Raw genomic sequence first — 20,000 nt, 5'->3', positions numbered from 1 at the left:
TTTGCACACCTCTTTTGTGGGGACAGGTGCGTCAGAATAGGTTACCCAGTTATACTTGAAAAAGAGAATCCCGCACACTGTCCATTACGCATGCAAACATGTATTTAGTATTCACAATGTTTCGGTCATGGACCTTCACCTGAGGAAGGTCCATGACCGAAACGTTATGAATACTAAATAAATGTTTGCATGCGTAATGGACAGTGTGCGGGATTCTCTTTTTCAAGTACACTAGCATTCAGAACATTTTCATCACAGCCTGGCAGTCACTTCTGCTATCGCTAGTCTTAAAAACAGCCACACTTATACCACCCTTCATCCTTCAAATAAAATATGGATATGGAAATATGGATTTCAATGTTGGACTTCGTGCTTTCAATGATGTAAAAATCATCATTTTACATCATTGAAAGCAGGAAGTCCTATTCATGGGTTTCATTGAAATCCGTATTTCTCCCATCTCAAGGCAAACTGAGGGAATGATACACGACCATTCAAAAACATGACTGGTTTTCTAAAGATACAAAGATTAATGCTAATCGGTGAAGTGTCCCTTTAACTCAATGACATGTATTGTGTAGTGCTGAGTCTCGGTGCTTTCATCAGAGTGCCCTCTAATGTGATCTGTGTGGCTATCCAACTGGACTCGATCCCGTGTCCAGAGCACCTGTGCCCCTTGTGTGTCTGTTTGATGCTTAATCTCTTCAAAGCAAAAGCCTATCCTTGACATGCTGTTCACCCGTATGCACAAAGTATGGATCTCCTATCACCCAGCACACACGCACACACGCACACACACACACACACACACACACACACACACACACACACACACACACACACACACACACACACACACACACACACACACACACACACACACACACACACACACACACACTTGTCCCCTCTCTCTCTCCCTCTACAAGGACTCATACAAACACACACACACACACACACACACACACACAACCAAGTAATTTCAAGAGAGGTATAAGACCACACACATACACAAAGAACCCATAGCCTTATCATTTCTGTAGAGGTTGTAGTGACCTTGATATGTGTACACACACACACACACACACACACACACACACACACACACACATACACACACACACACATACACATGCACACACATTATGGTTGGCATGTGTTGCTTAGAGTGGATGTGTGCATATATTCTCCCTTGAAGCACTCCCTTGTGGCCTTCCACAGAAAGGCGGCCTTCATTTGCCAAGGTCCATTTATTTGGATGGTGATTTGCAGACGATGTCTTAATGGATTTCTTTGTTTGCTTGTCTGCTGTTTTTCTTCCTCTCTCTCTCATTCTCTCTCTCTCTATCTCTCTCTCTCTCTCTTTTGGTTATGTTGATGCCAGTGTGTTCAGCTACGGGGGAGATATGCACAACAATCCGATAAAAAGAGGCATGGCTTCAGGTGGAGTAGAAGGCTTTATCAAAGACGAAGGGGGAAAGGAAGGCGGGGAGAGATGAGGAAAAAAACAACAACAAAGCATTGACGACTTTGTACATAATCTATTTGGAAGAGTTCATGTTCCCGTGGCTAATTCCATGGAGTTATTTTATAATGCAGGGAATTGAAGGGTGGGGGGTGTTGTTACTGGAATATTCAGAGTATTATAGAGAGAGAGAGAGAGAGAGAGAGAGCTTGCATTAGTCAACTGTTCCAGTGGAGAACATTACACAACCTTCACCCAAATATACACACACACACACACACACACACACACACACACACACACACACACACACGCATTAGGATAGAGATAGGTATGAGGGAAGGGTGGGGAGCAGTGAGGTGGGGGTTGAGCGAGTGACCTTGTTATGTATGGCTGGAGACAGACCCATAGTAAGGTGCTAATGTGCGCGTTCAGTCGGGGGAGTGCAGTGCGCCTTGCGGAAGTGTTGAGAGAAGACATGAGGATAGAGCACTGTGGCTTCCCCCACTGGGAGGGTGACCCAGAGGCCAGACACAAACACTGAACGTGCACTCACTCACTGTGTGTGTGTGTGTGTGTGTGTGTGTGTGTGTGTGTGTGTGTGTGTTTCTCTGTGTGTGTGTTTGTGTGTGTTGTGTGTGTGTGTGTGTGTGTGTGTGTGTGTGTGTGTGTGTGTGTGTGTGTGTGTGTGTGTGTGTGTGTGTGTGTGTGTGTGTGTGGCTACACACTCACAGTCTGTTTGCCTACGCTCGCTCTGTAACCTGCAGGCCTTTCCCCCACCCCCCTCCCCAGCACTTCAGACGCCTCTTTCACGTTCTTTGAGAAAGATGCTAAGCTATGGTAGCATTGCTAAAGGAATTAGCCACTCCATGGAGGCGGTCAGACATTGTGGAGAAGGGGAGCTGGAGAAGGTGAGAATTCTCAGCCCCTTGATTGCAAAGTCGATATCGACATGTCTGGAGGGAGGGATAATACACCGACCGAGAGCTCTCACTCTCTCTCTCTCTCTCTCTCTCTCTCTCTCTCTCTCTCGCTCTCTCTCTCACTCACACTCTCTCACTCACTCACTCTTTCTTGACAGTGACAAGTAGCTCTTGACATTGCATCTGAGCTCCTCCATCTAATGTGACTTCGGAAAAGCCGTGGCATTTCCCAAATTGGCACTTTGGCTGCGGAGGTGATACCGACGGCACGGGCGACTCCGCTTCCGTGACAAATTAGATGACGACGTTATCGGCGCATTAGCACCTGCTATCTTATCGGGGGGTCTCAGACACCGGGGGCCGGCGCGAACACAACACAACACAACATTTACGCAACGTCCTTGCCACATGCCGACGCCATGTTACTCACTCACTTTCTTGGAAATGTCAAGGAAATGTAGAAAAAGGGGTAAAAAGGGTTTTTTTAACGAAGGAACAATCTAGAGAAGACTCTTTTTGACTCCTTTGTGGCGAGTAGGATATTTGTCAACGTTGATTCTTGTTGGGAGAGTTTGTTTCAGTGCTGCTTGTAATATCACATCCAATTCAGGTGGAGCAGGCCAGAGGTGTAGTTTGGCAGCACTAACATCACCTGCACGCTCCGCCAGCTCAACCCCCCCACCCCCACCTAACCCCCCCCCTCCCCACCCCCACCTCCACCCCCCCCCCCCCCCCCCAGCGGCCCGGGTTAAGCAGATTCGCTGTGACAGCTTTGATAAGTGGAGCCGCTAATACTCTGTTTAGAGGCCTCAGCGAACCACTGAAGGAAGACAAATTCAATTTGTTCTGTCTGACAGGTAGCGGTGGCTGGACTGATGGCGGCGGCCTCAGCGGCGTCTCCCACAAGCACACCCCTGCCCTCTCACCACCACACACACACACACACACACACACACACACACACACACCACCCTCAGACATCACCCCTTTGACTTGGGCGGTGTTGGAGAGGGCACTCGACGGCCGCTGCTCCCGGGCACCCGCGCCTGAGACGGCTCAATTCGTCTTGAGAAAGTGTGGCGGATCATCAATAAGAATCAGTCAAGGCTGGCAGGGAGAAGGTAGAGAGAGAGAGAAAGAGAGAGAGTGAGAGAGAGTGTGAGAGAGAGAGAGAGAGAGAGAGAGAGAGAGAGAAACGAGTTTTGTAATGTCCGTCGGGGTGGGTCCTGAATCTGATGACAATGCCATGCTGTTCCTGAATCCATTATTCAATCACCAGAAAATGCGACTCCGCAGACATTGTCATTCCATCAAAAAGAAACACAAGAAACGCCCCTCAACCAACTCTTTTATTCTCCAAACACAATTGGGCAAACTTTCTGGAGCTACATTACAAAAACCAGATCATCCAAGTACCCTTCATACCAATATGTTAGGATGAGTACCTCAGTAATGATCTTGAACACACATGCTCTCTCTCTCTCTCTCTCTCTCTCTCTCTCTCTCTCTATCCCTCTCTCTCTCTCTCTATCTCTGTGCCACCTTGCCCTCGGCACTTGATGAAAGTGTTATTGGCTGAAAGTGAAGCACTGATCAAAGCCTTTTATCCGGGAATGATGGTGTGTTCGTGGAAGACCCCCTCGCCTGTCAAGCGTGCTCCCCGTGCCAGGTGAAGGGGGGCATGGGTTGGGGTGGGGATGGCAGTCAGGTGGAAGTGGTGATTGGAGGGGGGAGGAGGGGGGGTCTCATCTGGAGTGGGGCTGGCAGATGGTCTTCCATAATTCAGCGGCACTTTTCAGGGATGCCACCTGAAAATGTCAGACATGCACAACAATCACTTTCACACTCCCTGATCATGAATTATGCACGGGTATTTTCATAATGGCAGCGATCTTTGAAGATTAGGCAGAGACAAAAATCAAGGCACAAAGTATCTCACCCACTATTACAGCACACACTCCCATCATAAAACATTCATCTGTACTGTATAGAGAGTATTTATGAATCATTTACGCAGTGTTTATAAAACATATAATCTATCACTATTGCCAGTGTGGTTTTTTTCTGTCATTGTGTCATCGTGTTTGGATTATTAGCACTCAATTTGTAACAAATATTTCATGGTAAATGTAAATGATTCATATTCTGTATAATCTAATCAAGATGTCTTCTGTGTGTCTAATAATCCATCCACCTATTTAGCTTATTACACTATATCAGCCCCCAAGCATCAGTCATTATTCTTCATTATCTCTGAATAGAGATGAGTAGCTTTTTGGGAGGGCTTTATAGGACAAAACACAAGAGTACTCAAGCTGCTATAGTTGCAAGGACCTTGTTGTGGTTGGACGTTTTAGACTGTTGTGCTTGTTGAGTCCTCCCATTCCCATCTGCTTTAATCTGTGTGTGGAGTTTTAAGTGCTCGTCGAGGACAAGCTTTGCTCTCGTTTTTTTTTTGGTCGGGGAAATGGAAGATGCCTCCAAAGCAACGACCTCCAGACAAAAGGCGTTGCAATCGAGCGGTGCGAACAGGAGGGACGTTTAGGGAAGAGAGAGTTTGCCGAGCTCTCCGTCGGCTGAGAGACTTTTGAGTCATTGATCAGCATGATGGAGGAACAGAGAGGGAGAGAGAGTGAAAGAGAGAGAGAGAGATGGAGGAAGAGCGGAAATGTACAGACGAGTACAAAAAGGAAGGAACGTTCATTTTTGCATATGGATGAGCTGCGCAATGCTTTTAAGGCTTTCAAGTTCGCTTTCGTGGGCTTTGCATACTTTAACGTGACGCCAAAGAGACACCTTAGAAGCGGATTATGCCGAGCCAAGACAAAGGAAAAGTTAGCGGAGAAGCAGGGAGCTAATTTCCCAGAGTGGCTCGGTGTCAAAGGGTGGGGGTTTTGTTTCCAGCGCTTTCCCCCCGTGTCACCTCCCTGTGCAATCCAGCCGGCAGAACCTGAGAGGAATAAGCCACCCTGATACACAACTCCTTCTCAAAGTGTGCACATAATCGCTTACACACACTCACACACGCGCACACACACACACACACAGTTGCACAGTTGCACTAACTCCAAGGCAACTCATAACACCCAGACAGAGTGAGAGAGAGAGAAAACAAAAAGAAAGAGAGAAAAAGAAAAAGTGTAACAAAAATTCATTATTTATACATCAAACACACACACACACACACACACATGCACATGCGCACGCACGCATACACACACTTACACACACTTACACACACAATTCACACACGCAGATACATTCTGTGAGGAGTCGTGGTCCTTAACCTCCAAACGAGAGTTCTGTCTCCATCTCCCTCACACCGCGCCTCAGAATGCTTTTCATCCCGTTGCCGGGGACGACGCTGTGCTGACCTCAGCAGGATCGCGGCCCGCTCGTTCCCCCCTGAAGCCAGGCCATTGCCGTGGAGACGCTTTAATGCATGCAGGAAATGATGAAAAGATGTTAGATGTGTGCCTCTCTCCCCACCCCCTTCGGTTAGGTGTGATTAATCTCTCGTCCCCCCCAGCCCCCCACCTCCCCATCGGTGTTTCCAGACTTTTTAATCATTCACATTGCCTGCACCAACTTCCTCGCCTTCTTCTTTCTTTTTTTTCTTTCTTTCTTCTTCAGCACTCTCTCCTTCTCTCCTCTGTTTCTGGATCTCATTCTCTCTCCGTCTCTCTTGTTCGCGGTTTCTTTCTCTCTCACTCACTCAGACCCCACCCCTGCCACACACACACACACACAGGCACACACAGGCACACCGGCACACTCATCGTTTTCAAACTCATACTGCTCTCCATATATTTTCTGCACAGCACCGCACCATTCTCCTCCCTGCTCCCACCATTTACCCTGTCATGTATTCAAGCTGGCTTGAGCACTTGCCTCCATCTGAGGTTGAGTGTATCCCATGTCGTGTGTTGCTCACCTTGTTTACTGCAGTCACGTCCGTATCCATGAGCAAGAGTGTGACCTGCCCACACACTGTTAAACCACCCCGTTAAATGTGCCCTATACACAGCGCATTATGGTCGGAGAGAGCATGCATTAGAGGCAATCGTCCAGTGCCAGTGGGGTGATTTAGGATCAACATTAAAATGCGCTCTCTCAGTCATTTACGGGCATTATGCCCCACTTAGACATAAGCCTCGAGGAGGCCTAGCACTCTCAATCTGCCTGTAAATAACTGTGCTCTCCGTCAAATAAATAAATACCGATGCTGCATGGCCTAAATGCCATTCCGATGTCTGGAGCTTATCTGTATTTTGAGTTGTCTCCTTCCACAGACAGGGGTGCGTTTCCAAAAAGCATAGTTAGCAACTACGTTAGCAACTGACATGGTTGAAACTATGTAAGTATGACAGAACTGTTTCTCAAAGCGATAGTTTAAACTATGGTGATGGAACTTATACAGTCTGATGCATCGCTACTGCAGTTTCCCAAAACTGTAGTAGCAACGAACGTTCACGACCACTATCATAAAGTTTTGTAGTTACAACTATACATCTCGACCTCTGGTAGAATAATAGTAGCATAGTTCCGTGGATCTTCATGTTAAAGACGTCGCTGACACCAATTTGTTTTGTGTGGAAATTATTAATTATAAATGGAGTCAGGGTTCTGGTTGATATGTTACACCTCTAACCACCATACATCCATATTTTGAAATGCCTCAGGCAGGAAATGCATAATTTAAAAGTCAATTTGCAGCAGCGTGCACGTCAGTCAAAGTCACACACCAGAAGATAATAGCACAAGGTGCACACTTAATCAGTCAGTTGTGAATATGAAGCCTTTGATTTAAACATCATCATGGAGTGTGTGTGTGTGTGTGTGTGTGTGTGTGTGTGTGTGTGTGTGAGTGTGTGTGTTTTGGGGGGGGGGGGGGGGGGGGGGGTAGTCTGAGTATAGATAGTCTGATAAGTACACAATGGTGAGAATATTGTAGAAATCTCAACTCAAGATTGTAGAAATCTCAACTCAAGATTCAAACTCTTGACTGTCATTTTACTAACACACTGCACCACAGAGCTGACAGTGTTAATGGATAAATAGGGGGTAAATTACAGTAGAGTGTACAACCAAAGATCCTTCATTACTATCCGCTCTGCTTTAACCCTCTCTGGTACAACTGTTCTACCAGCACATTTAAATGACACATGTTTAAGAGTCAATTCAAAGCAGTCATTAATTTGCGAGGTCAGCCTACATGCACATGAACCAATGAATAAACTTAATGACCCTGAATAAAGAAAAACAGATATGATTCACAGATTACGTAGATCTGTTTTTTGCAGGTGTGCCAGTTCACATGTTACTAAACGTCATTAACCACCTTAGTTTAGACTACTGAAGTTTGGAAACTATCATGGTTACAAAGTACTACGTAAGTATGATGCTTTTGGCAAACAGTCGTAACTAAGATGTTGGTTAGTTGACTAATGCATCATACCATGTTAGTAAAAAGCTAACCCTCGTAGTTACTGGTAGGCACCCCTGATGTACTGTACAGTGCACAGCAGTCACCATTGTCATTTAGGAGATTGTGGGACTCTTTTTTTGTCATTCACAATATTTTGCTTGCTCCTGCAGTCCCAAACTGATTTATGTTGCAAAGAGTAAATAGACAGTGCTGAGGAGAAAAACAGGAATGTCTGAAAAGTCCACAACATCTTGTAGTGTTTATAGTTATCTAGCTCAGCCCTTTTTGTGATATCAGGGCACTGAAGATCAGTCGAAAGTATCAGAGAGTACAGCCTGGCATATATTGGATTTTCTGAATGTTCTAGTAGAGTTGGGGAATTTGAGGATACAGTCTGCTTTTGAGGAAAGTTTAACAAGTATGAAATGTATCTTTCAATGAGCATGAATAGCAATAGGTCCCCCTGGATTAGTCCCTACAGATGTTGGCGTATTTCTAAGATATTAAACAATAGGAGTTTTCTTTTTCTCCCTATACAGCTAAATTTGTTCCAAATGGCTTGTAGACCCAATGTGAGAGCATATTACAGCCAGATCCTATTGCTAAATTGCTTGTTGATGAGCATGACTTTTTCCTTACTCATTCCCTCCTTCACTCTCTCTCTCTCTCTCTCTCTCTCTCTCTCTCTCTCTCTCTCTCTCCCTCCCTCTGCTTCTCCACAGTGCTCTGTACTGGAGTGTTAGGAAAGACTTGAGTGTTATGGTGTAAGATCCCAGTTGGAGTGAGACGGTGAGATCACGTCTCTAATGTTGAGATCCATCATCACTTCATTCAGGTGGAGGAGGCCCACATCTCACATCTCAGTGATCAGAGCACACCCAGTCAGGGGGGTAGGGTGGGGTGGGGGGTGGGGGGGGCGAGCCCTTGATATAAGACTCTGATGGAACAAAACAGGCCATGGTTGCCAAAGTTAACAGCAAAACATGAAAGAAAAGCAAAAAAAAAATTGTTCTTGTTGCGCTAGCAACTCCAAGGTCACAAATTCATTTGCAAGGCAGCAGTCTCCAGAAATGTAGGTCTGTTCTCCCTCTGCGCTCTGGTAGCTGCTTTGGGTAAAACTGTTCTCTTGACAAGAAACACAAGAACGAACGGTTCTGGGCAGAGTCGCATTAAAAAGTACATGCAGAATCTCAAACGATGACCTGAGGGTGGTCAGAGATTCTCTGTCCAAAAGTTAGATGATTTTGCAGTGATTCCACTAACAACCGGCTTTAATGAGTTTGTGCCTTAAGGTGTGCTTTTATGAAAGTGTAATGCAAAGCTAGTTATGTGGGGTTACAGGGGCCAGTGTGAAAGGTTGCATGTTTAATTTACTTTGGCTAAAGGGAGGACTCCGAACATTATATGCAAAGTAGACATTCATGTGGAGGACGAAGAGCCAACAATAGCTGTCTCCTCATATAACGTAAACGTCCATTTTTTTTTGGTCACGGTAGTGTTTATATAACATACTCCAATAATTACCCGTACATTAGTTATTATTAGTTATGAATAAACATTAGTATTAATTCCACAAAAAAAAGATATAAGAGCCTCAATTCCTCGCACTGGCAAGAGGATTGCAGACGCCCACTGTTAACAGCCCCGTATGGAAAGCAGGCCCAAGTTAAGTAAATATTATCCCAGCTGTGTATTTACATGGGGGGGAGATGAACAACAGGTGTCCTGTCTTTTGTAATGGAAAAAAGCCCTCTCATTACTCAGGCAAAGAAATATGAGAATAACGCCCTTTCGTCTCATCGTATTTGTTTATGTATCGCACCCTCGCGTGGGTATTTAAATATTTGCCACCTGGAGAGTAATGTGCTATTCCCGTGTGCGCGCCGCTAGCGTATCGCCGTAAATCACCCCTACACCTTTTGTTTACGTTGGATGTGTTGCTGCACTGGAAGCAGGTGTGCTTCATAATTTGTTTCAACTGAAAGGGGAACATTGCTGTGCCTATGGAGAGTATGGGGTGCCTCTCATTAGGGCTTTTATACACCCTCCCTTCCTTCCTCGAACCTCGTCCTCACAGATCTACATAAAGAATGATGGGGCGGCAACAATGGGATAGTCTATCCAGTGTTAGTTATAGAACAGTGGGAACGCCCCTCGAGGATCGAGCATCGAGGATCGAGGAGATATGTTGAGAGGCACCCTGAGTGAATATGGCGGCCTCGTATCAGCATCTCATGTAGGTCAGCAGATTGGTCCCAAGAGTGGTGCTCTCGCAGCGGCGAACGCTGGCATGGACTTAGCCGTTCATGATGACTTCACCGGTCAGCAAGAGAGCATTTTCTCTCACTCTCCCTCTCTTTCTCTCTCTCTCTCTCTCTCTCGTTCTTTGTCTCTCTCGCTCTCGTTGGCTCTTTGTCTCACTCTGTCTCTCTCTGCCATGGTTAATTAATGGCCTGAAGGGCAGATTGAGACAGCGGCATAACTCACCTTTAAGAGGTACCCGTGAACAGATAAGTGTGGCATCCTCTTCCTCTATCCGCTCTATGTCATTCGAACACTGCTTGTGTCTCTCCCTCTTCTCCACATGCTCATCCTTTCTTTCTTTCTTTCTTTCTTTCTTTCTTTCTTTCTCTTTCTTTTTTCCCCTCAAATTCTCCCTCACTCTCTCCATGCAGCACTCTCTTCATCTATATTCTTATTTATCTTGTCACACATTCCTCCAGCAATCTCTTTTCGGTTTCTCTCTCTCTCTCTCTCTCTCTTTCTCTATCCCTTTCTCTATCTGTCTTTCTCTTCCACTGACTTACAGACTCCAGTTGTGCCTGTGTGATTTATTCCGCTCATGAAATCTTGAGTGGAACTTCAGCGAAAGGCTCTGCTGTCTTCAGCCTTTACACTCCTTCCCGTGTCTATGGATAAAACAGCACTTTGTTTGACAAAGTCTGGTTAAGAAGGGCGGATTGTTGAGATGTTACAGACATTAGTATAGTGTGAATAAGACATGGATTGCAATTGATAATTGCATAAGGAATATACAGTCGAATCCATATGGTGTATTGAGCGTCTCCAAGGACGCATGTAAACGACATGCAAGCACAGAGAAGTATTCTTTGAAATGTACTTGATTGAACAAATCACTGCCGACAACTGACAGTGTTTTTCTCATTAAAAGAGATATGGGGATGGAGGTAGCTGCTAATGGTCTGTTTCATCCCAGGAACACATGCTGGGAGTTCTCATTATGTGACTGGGTTGGACTCAAATGAACTGATTTGATTTCCCTTGTCTCTGGCGCCTCCGCTGCAGCAGTCAATCACCGAAGCTAACATTTTCTCTTCCTCTTCCTCCTCTTCCTCCTCTTCCTCCTCTTCTTCCTCGTTGCAGTTCAACTTTGTGGGCAAACTGCTCGGCCCGCGCGGGAACTCGTTAAAGCGGCTACAGGAAGACACGCTCACAAAGATGTCAATCCTCGGCAAAGGCTCCATGAGAGACAAAGAGAAGGTAACCGGCCCCCGGCCCGCTGCTTGCTTGTTTTACTGGATGCGCTTGTTGTCTTTCTCTCTTTCCCTCTATCCCCTCTCCTTTTCAATCTCTCACGCTCAACACACTCTCTTTGTCCCTCTCAAGCGATGGTGCTGTTGTTCTCTCACACACTGTGTATATGCTCAGGATGCTGAGACGCTATCCAAGATATTCCTTAGCCAACAATGGGCGTCGCCATGACACCTCAGTATTCAGAAAACGTTTTTTTTCTATTTTGCGGCGAAGCTGCATTGTATCGATTTTAACGTGACAGTTGACAGTGCTTAACATATCATAACGCATATAAAAGTAAATTTTTGTATTTTATATCCGTTATATATTTAAGCAATATAGCACGAGTGGGAGTGGGTTGTTGCTGGATATTCCCACGGGTGTTGTTCGGCCGTAGCCTCGAGGCCGGAGGCCGAGTGGCGCAGGCAACAACACCCGTGGGAATATCCAGCAACAACCCACGACCACGAGTGCTATATTGCTTTTATACAACAATTCTACCACTTGTTTTTTGCGCTAATTTCCCATTATAATCTATACGTTTAAATCGCTAAAACTGTCTTGTTTGTAGAACTACTTCTCTCCGCCACAAATTTCTATTAGGCTACTTGCAGGACAAACTGCCGTTACTAGTTCTAAATGGATGGTTGCTATGGCCAAAGGTCAGTCGTTAGTTCTAAAAGCACGTTGCTATGGCCAAAAGCCAGTCGTTAGTTCTATCTCTCCCGTTGTCAAGCAATAAACGTTAGCTCGCATTGCGTCTGGTTAGGACATGCTTTTAGCTTTGAAACATCACTATTTTACTTAGCCTACATGCCATCCAACTAGCTAATATCCACCTCCGTCATATTCTACGTTCTGAGCGTCTGTATTTCAGCTGGGATGCAACGTGACAGTTCGTTTTACACTTCACAACTTGACATTGTATCGCGGAGTGATTTATTATTAGCTGTGAAAAGTCCGAGTGGATTATCGTGGGATATTTCAACTCATGGAACGTCTCTCGGCCAATCAGAAACAAAGAAATAGCTTCTTAGAACCCAATTGTTGTATAATATGTAGTATTTCCATGCTGAGGGCAGGATTGTCAACATTTCGAAAGATATCTCACTTGAAGCATACTCTGAAGAAAGATGAAAACCGGACAGATTTCCGTTTTAAGGAATAAGGTGGATATATATATATATATCCTTTTAATGATCTCTCGCTCTCTTTTGCAATATTTCTCTCACATGCTCTCTTTCTCTCTCTTTTCTCTTTCTCTCTCTCCCTCTCTCTCTCTACATATACAGTAGTATATGCCTCTAACCACACCCCCACAGCATCTCCTTCTCCTTCTCTGGGGCTCGCTGCTTGACCATTGCGCTTGTCATATAGCAGACTGCGAGAGAAGCATCATGTGCACCCCTCCTCACTCCTCCCTCCTCCTCCACCTCCCCTCTCTCGGTGATGGACGCAGGCATGCGGTCGGCGGGGGAGGTTAGCGATGTGATTGTCTCCTCGGCGAGGCTTTGTCACTAGTGATTTGTCGGCCTGCTGATTGTGCTGCGTGCCCCTTATGTACGCCGGCGGCGGCGGTAGTGGTAGCGGGTAGCGGCATCGCCTCTCTCTCTCTGCCCCCTCTCCCTCGATCTCCGAGCGCTGCGCTGCGCGGCGGCGCTACGCCCCGCGATCAATGGGGGCCTCTGATGACAGATTGCGCCGCTGTGCGCCCCGCGCTGGAGGGATCGCCTGTCGCCGCCAGGCTGCTGGTGTAAGCAGACCCCCCCCCCCCACCCACTAAAAAGCACCGCCGAGCCCCAGAGGTGCTGACACCTCTCTCTCTCCCTCTCTCTCTCTCTCTCTCTCTCTCTCTCTCTCTCTCTCTCTCTCTCCCTCCCTCTCTCTCTCTCTCTCCCTCTCTCTGTGGGCAGGAGGGGCCCACTCCATATCTTACTCTCATAGCGCCAGGATATGGATACTCCGACAACCTTCGCTCACACGAGTCTGAATGTGTCCAGATAAGAAGAAAGAGGAAGACAAGAAGCTCAGTTTTGCAGCTACAGAGCATCAATACAGAGAAAGGGAAGCACAGAATATCAAGTGAGGGACGGCGTATGAATACTCCCCCCCCATCCCCCCCCTCAAAAAAAAATTTAATAAATAAAACTCAACAATGTCAATAGGGCCTCCTATATTCTGGTCGGTTGCAGGATATATCAGGGTCAGTGTAGTAGGAGAATAGAGGAGCAGAACGGAAGATGGAGAGAATCCAAACGGCACCTGCTTGGTCAAGCCCCTATACTATATAGGAGAACACACAGGGAAATCAGTGAAATATTTAACACGTGTCAGTTGCCAGCGCTGGAGGTTGTAACACGTGTGTGATGTTCTGCATGTTCTGACCCTTCTTGTACATGGATGACCTGTGCGAAGCAGCATTGATCAGATGTGTCAGGCTTATGTCAGGATTCACAGTGTCCAATAGGAGATGTGATGGAATCATAAGGACAGAGGTGAAGCTGACTGACCCTCTCTGTGTTAATAGACCTGGGGTAGGATGGGGTAGGATGGGGTTGGATGGGGTTGGATGGAGAGTTCATGAAGTAGTGATGTGCTCAAACACAGGCATTGATTGGGATCTCTATTAGACCATCACCAAGGCCTTTGTGTGCCTATCCTCTGGTGTTCCCATAGATCGATGTACAGTAGCCTTCTTAAACAGATGGAATGGTCCATTGCAGTTGCTCATGATTGGTGAATGTTGAAGAGAAATGGTTGAACATCTTCTAAACCCTTGTAGTGTTGAGGGAAGATCTTCAGGTGTCAACAGGTTAAGTCAGTCAGAAATATGTAAAAATAAAATATTTTTTGCCCCCAAATGTTGGCACCATCAACTAGCAGCTGTTCATTTTACAGTACCCTCCAGATGTATTGGCTCCTTTGGTAATTATTTGCCAATAATTGTGAGCAATGTGTTTTTGTTCAAATATTTATTTCTTTATGCGATTTCCCTTTTTCTCAGAATTAATTTGCTTCCCTTCAAGATTGGATTTTTCCTCACTGTTTGCATTGTGAGATTACAATGAAATACCAACAGATTATTTTTTATACCTGTTTTAAGTCAACTAGCAAAGGTGCCAATCATTGTGCAGGGTAGGCGGGCCTACTGTAGAGGTTATTTCCTTTCCACTTCTCAAAGCCTCCAGCAACTGGTCTGACCAGTCCTGCAAGAGAAGTGGTCAATTGGTCATGATTAAGTGAGTAATGGCATCTCTCTGTCTCTCTCTCCCTCCCCCTCTCTCTCTCTCTGTCTCTCACACACTCACTCACACACTCACTCACTCAGCTTCTCGTCCACGCTCTCTCTCTCTCTCTCTCTGTCTCTCTCTCTCTCTCTCTCTGTCTCTAACACACTTCTCGTCCACGCTCTCTCTCTCTCTCTCCTCCTCTCTCTGAGTCGGTGCTCATCTCATGTCCTCTCCTGTGACTCCATACAGCACGTCCTGTTGTGAGAGGGGGGCTCTTGGCGTTGCGTTGCGTTGCGGTGCGGTGCGGTGGCGGCGCGGCGGGTGGCAGGCAGGACCCGAGCGTGTCTGCTGGGGCTGTGACTCATGCTCCGCTTCCACTCCGCTCCCGCTTCCACTCCGCCGCGGTTAGGGCCGCGCTGAGCTCCTCTCTCCACTCCGCTCTGTCAGGCAGAAATAGCTCCATTGTTTTAAATAAACATCTTGCTTGCTCTCTCTCTCTGTCTCTGTCTCTCATTCATTCTCTCTCTCTCTCTCCTTCTCTTGCTCCCACTCTCTCTCTCTCTCTCTCTCTCTCTCTCTCTCTCTCTCTCTCTCTCTCTCTCTCTCTCTCTTTATCGCTTGCTTTCTGCCTCGTCCCACTAACGCTAAATGAGACAAGCCCTGGAACTTTTCGTTTGCACGCAGTTGAAGAGCTTTGACGTCTGTTCTTCCCCTTCCTCCCTCCCTCCCTCCCTCCGTCTCTATCTCTCCCTCTCCCTCTCTTTGTCTTTCCCTCTTACTCACCCACCACCTCAAGGCACAGGTTTGCCACCTACCAGCTCCTCTTTGCTTCAGAGATGCAATATAATAACTAACTATCGGACGGGCTGCAGACTTTATATCCATAAGGGTTATGGGCGGCTCTGTGTGTGTGTGTGTGTGTGTGTGTGTGTGTGTGTGTGGGGGGGGGGGGGGGGGGGGGGGGGGGGGGGGCGTCTATCTACACAGTAGGTGTGTTTGCGTGTGTGTGTGCATCCGTGTGTGTGTTTGTGTGTGTGTGTGTGTGTGTGTGTGTGTGTGTGTGTGTGTGTTTTAAGTAGAGAGCTATATCAGCCAATAATTGGATGTGTTTTTATTTACCATTTCATCATCACAGACACACACACACACACACACACACACGCTCCAAACTCGTCGGCCCGCCTTCGCGTCTCACTCAGAGGCCACAGGCCTCGGGGGGAGATCGGCACACACAGAAATCAGACGGAGTGCGCGCTGAAATTGGGTTGGCTGAGGAGCTGAGGAGGGCACTGGCCCTCTCTCGGCCGCAGGGGGTCTCTCCCTCTCCCCCCCCCCCTTATCCACCTCTCTCTCTCTCTCTCTCTCTCTGTCTCTCTCTCTCTCTCTCTTTCTCTCTCTCTCTCTTTCTCTTTTTTTCTCCTTTCTCTTTCTTTCTTTCACTTTTGGTTTACAGTCGCACAGAGACGCCAAGTAATTGCGCCGAGGTATAATTGGTTCCCTTTGATGTTGCCCTCTCGGAATTCAGCGAATGGAGAGCGTAATGGATACGGCTGGCGCGGCGCGAGATAGAGAGGTGCATGGTATTGTTTTCTTTTTTTTTCTTCTTTCTCTTCGTCTTTCCTCTCCTTCGACTTCGCCTCCCCGTGACACCCCTCCTGTTGCCGCGGCGAAGAGGGATGCTCGGCGAGGGATGATCCGTTGTTGTCGGGGCGCGGGTGGGTGTGCGGGCGGGCGGGCGGGTAGGCAGGCAGGCGGGCGTTCGCTCAGACTCCCCTGCCCGCTGATCTCCTCCTGCAGCGGCAGCAGGCAGAGCCGAGGAGCTCTTGTCAGCTCCTTTGTGATCCTCACATCCAATCTGTGTTTTTTTTTTTTTTTGTTCTTCTTTTGCCTCTCTCTCTCTCTTTCGAAAGGCTCCTCTACCTCTGCCATTCTCTCTCTCCTATCTCTCTCTCTCTCTCTGTCTTTCTCTCTCTTACTCTCTTTCTTTCTTTCTTCCTCTCGTTTTTTGTCTGTCTCTCATGCATGCTTTCTCGTTTGCTCTCTCCTCTTCTTGCTCTATCAAAGACGCCCTCATGCACAGACAAGTGCGTACGAGCGCTCACACTCCTGTCTCTCTTTAATACTCACTCTTGCATGCAAACAAACAAACACACACACACACACACACACTCAGAGAGCCACACACACATCTACACACATACACTTCAGTTTCACCCTGTCTCATCCAAACACAAGCACAAACACCCTCCCCCTCTCCATCCTTCCCTCTCCCCCTCCCTCCCTTCCCACCCTCCCTCTCTCTCTCTCTCTCTCTTGTTCTGTCTTTCTCTTGTTTGCATGCTTTGTGGCACCCTTCTTCGAGGAAGAGAATGGGGGTTTTGATGAGTGGCTGTTTGGAGGGGAGATGGAGCCGGCAGATAGGGAGAGCAGAGGCAGATAGACCTAATCCCCACCGCGCCCCCGGCACAGTCGCCCCACTGCCAACAGCCAGGATTATCGATGCCTCTTATCGGGGGAGAGATGAGGAGAGGGGGGGGAGTTCATATAAACAAACATGTACACACACACCACACACACACACACACACACACACACACACACACACACAAACACACACACACACACTTCCCATTTACTCATGCGAGCCCTGCGGGACCACAGGTGCATGGCTCAATACTTCTTGTGTTCTATATATAGAAACACACACACACACACACACACACACACACACACACACACACTTTCTAACAACACACACACACACACACACACACTTTCTAACAACAAACACACACACACACACACACACACACACAACCACACACACACACACACACACACACACACACACACACACACACACACACACACACACACACACACATATACACACACACACACACATACACACATAGACACACATGCAGACACCCACTCATTGCACTTCTAAGCCTATAAACTCCATGCTGCTTGTGTTCTCTTGTACTGTACATAACAGACACATACATACACTTGCTTACTCACACACAAACACACACACACACACACACACACACACACACACATACACACACACACACACACACACACACACACACACACACACACAGAGAGAAGCACTTACTCACATACCCACTCTCATAACACCACTAAGCCTCCACACAGGTGCTACATACACTCAGATGCGTAAATCTCCAGGTTATGCACACATTCACACACACACACACACACACACACACACACACACAAACACACACACACACACACACACACAGACACATTATCACGTTCACACTGACATCCACGTCTACTCATCTCTCTCCCTCTCCCTCCTCCGCTGTCACACACACACACACACTCAATTGACATATGCTGCTGCTTCAGTCACATGTCCAGGTCTACGTCAGAGCGTCAGAGATGTGTAGACGTGGATGCCAGTGTGAACGTGATAATGTCTGTGTGTGTGTGTGCGCGTGTGTGTGTGTGTGTGTGTGTGTGTGTGTGTCCCGCTCACGTCCTCCATGCTGATTGTCAGGGCTAAGGGAGGGAGAGGCGGAGCGGAGCGGAGCGGAGGAACGACAGACCAGAGACCTCTCCTCGTAAGAGGCAGATTTATGGGCAGGATTAGCATCTTGTTAACACACACTGGGGCTCTCTTAAAAGCAGGTTATTTATAATGATGTGGCGTGTGTGTGTGTGTGTGTGTGTGTGTGTGTGTGTGTGTGTGTGTGTGTGTGTGTGTGTGTGTGTGTGTGTGTGTGTGTGTGTGTGTGGTGTGTGTGAAAGTGTACATGTCCAACCATAGACTGTAAAAAATACCAACCATAGACTGTGTCCAACATAGGTGTAGGCTATGAGTTTCTATCATCCTGTGTGTGGACAAAGAGTATATTCAGTAAGTACAGTATGTGTGTGTGTGTGTGTGTGTGTGTGTGTGTGTGTGTGTGTGTGTGTGTATGTGTGTGTGTTTGCATGTGTGTGTGTGCGTGCCGTGCGTGCGTGCGTGTGTGTGTCTTGTGATATGGAAGTGTAAAATCACCCAGAGAGCGCCCGGGGCCGGCTCATTAGCTGTGCTGAGCGCCTTTAAGAGCCGCAACACTGACAGTGGTAGCGCTGGGAGGGGATCTATTTTCTCTTCTATCAATGCTGATTGGAGTGTAATGACTGACTGTCGCACGCCCTGGCATCCTGTCCCTCTTCATTAGTGCCACAAACATGCCAACGTGGCACAGACGTCACAGCGCGCCAGGAGACCCGCAGTGATGTACCTTCACCTAAACATGCCATCACTTACAGATAATTGTACACACACACACACACACATACACACACACACACACACACACACACAGACATGGACTTACATGGACATAATTGTACGGATTAGAGCCTGGAACAGGTTGTTCTAGTCTAGAATCACAGAAGTGCCGTGATGTCTAGGTCCCTGAGAACATTTAGAACATTATAAGCTGCTATGTATAACTTCTGCTATGAAGTGCTAACATGGTTAGTGAAAGACGTTGTTTCGAGATGATTTTTGATGGAGGAAACAGTTGAAATGATATGTTGGTGAGAGAGATACTGTGCATCTGGTAAACCCATGCGAGATCATTCAACACTTTTATGTGTTTTATAAAGGAGAAAAATACACTGCCTCAGTATGTCTTTATCTTGAGTCTCATGACAGTCGTTTTGAAAAACAATTCACTCCATAAACAAACGGTGCTTTGCAACAGGAAGCACACAAACAATGGTTCTTTGTTTTCTGGTGGTAGAATGCTTCACAAACTACAGTATCTGTCTTATGTTTTACATTTCACACCTGTTGTGTCAACAACAACAACAACAACAACAACACACACACACACACACACACACACACACACACACACACACACACACACACACCACCACCACCACAGCCCACAGCACACCACAGTGCAGGCCCTCTCTCAACCTTCTTCTCATATCTCCCTTTCCCTACTAAATGAGATTATTTTTGCACAGACATCTGTTGCTAGGGCCTCGACGCTAACCGCTATTGTTTCGCCCCCTGTCTCCAGGAAGAGGAGCTACGGAAGAGCGGCGAGTCCAAATACCAGCACCTGAACGAGGACCTGCACGTGCTGATCGAGGTGTTTGCGCCGCCGGCGGAAGCCTACGCCAGGATGGGCCATGCACTGGAGGAGATCAAGAAGTTCCTCATCCCTGTACGAGCCCTCTGTTCCTCCTTCTTCTGTTTGCTCTGTGTTCATGTTCTCTCTCATTCTCCTCTTTTTTCCATCACTCCATTCTTTATCTCTGTGTCCGATTCCTGTATTGGCCGTCACAATATTTTGACTTCTGCTCCTTTTTTTCCCCCTTCTCCTCTGTCTTTTCACTCTCTGACTGTTGTTTCTTTTCTTTCTCGGTTTTGTTTC

At 47.0% G+C, this 20,000-nt stretch overlaps 1 protein-coding gene across 2 annotated transcripts in view; it reads left to right on the top strand.

The window, feature by feature from the left end:
- The window catches only part of khdrbs3 (KH domain containing, RNA binding, signal transduction associated 3), a 116,797-nt gene that overhangs the window by 58,826 nt on the left and 37,971 nt on the right, over positions 1-20,000 (top strand). For both annotated transcript variants that reach the window (XM_062529371.1, XM_062529372.1), the window contains exons 3-4: positions 11,201-11,317; positions 19,644-19,790. In XM_062529371.1, coding sequence (XP_062385355.1) covers positions 11,201-11,317; positions 19,644-19,790 — 264 coding nt within the window. The remainder of the gene's footprint in view (positions 1-11,200; positions 11,318-19,643; positions 19,791-20,000) is intronic.

The sequence above is a fragment of the Sardina pilchardus genome, chromosome 24, assembly GCF_963854185.1.
Source record: "Sardina pilchardus chromosome 24, fSarPil1.1, whole genome shotgun sequence".
Lineage (NCBI taxonomy): Eukaryota > Metazoa > Chordata > Actinopteri > Clupeiformes > Clupeidae > Sardina > Sardina pilchardus.
This window is presented reverse-complemented; position numbering and strand designations above follow the sequence as displayed.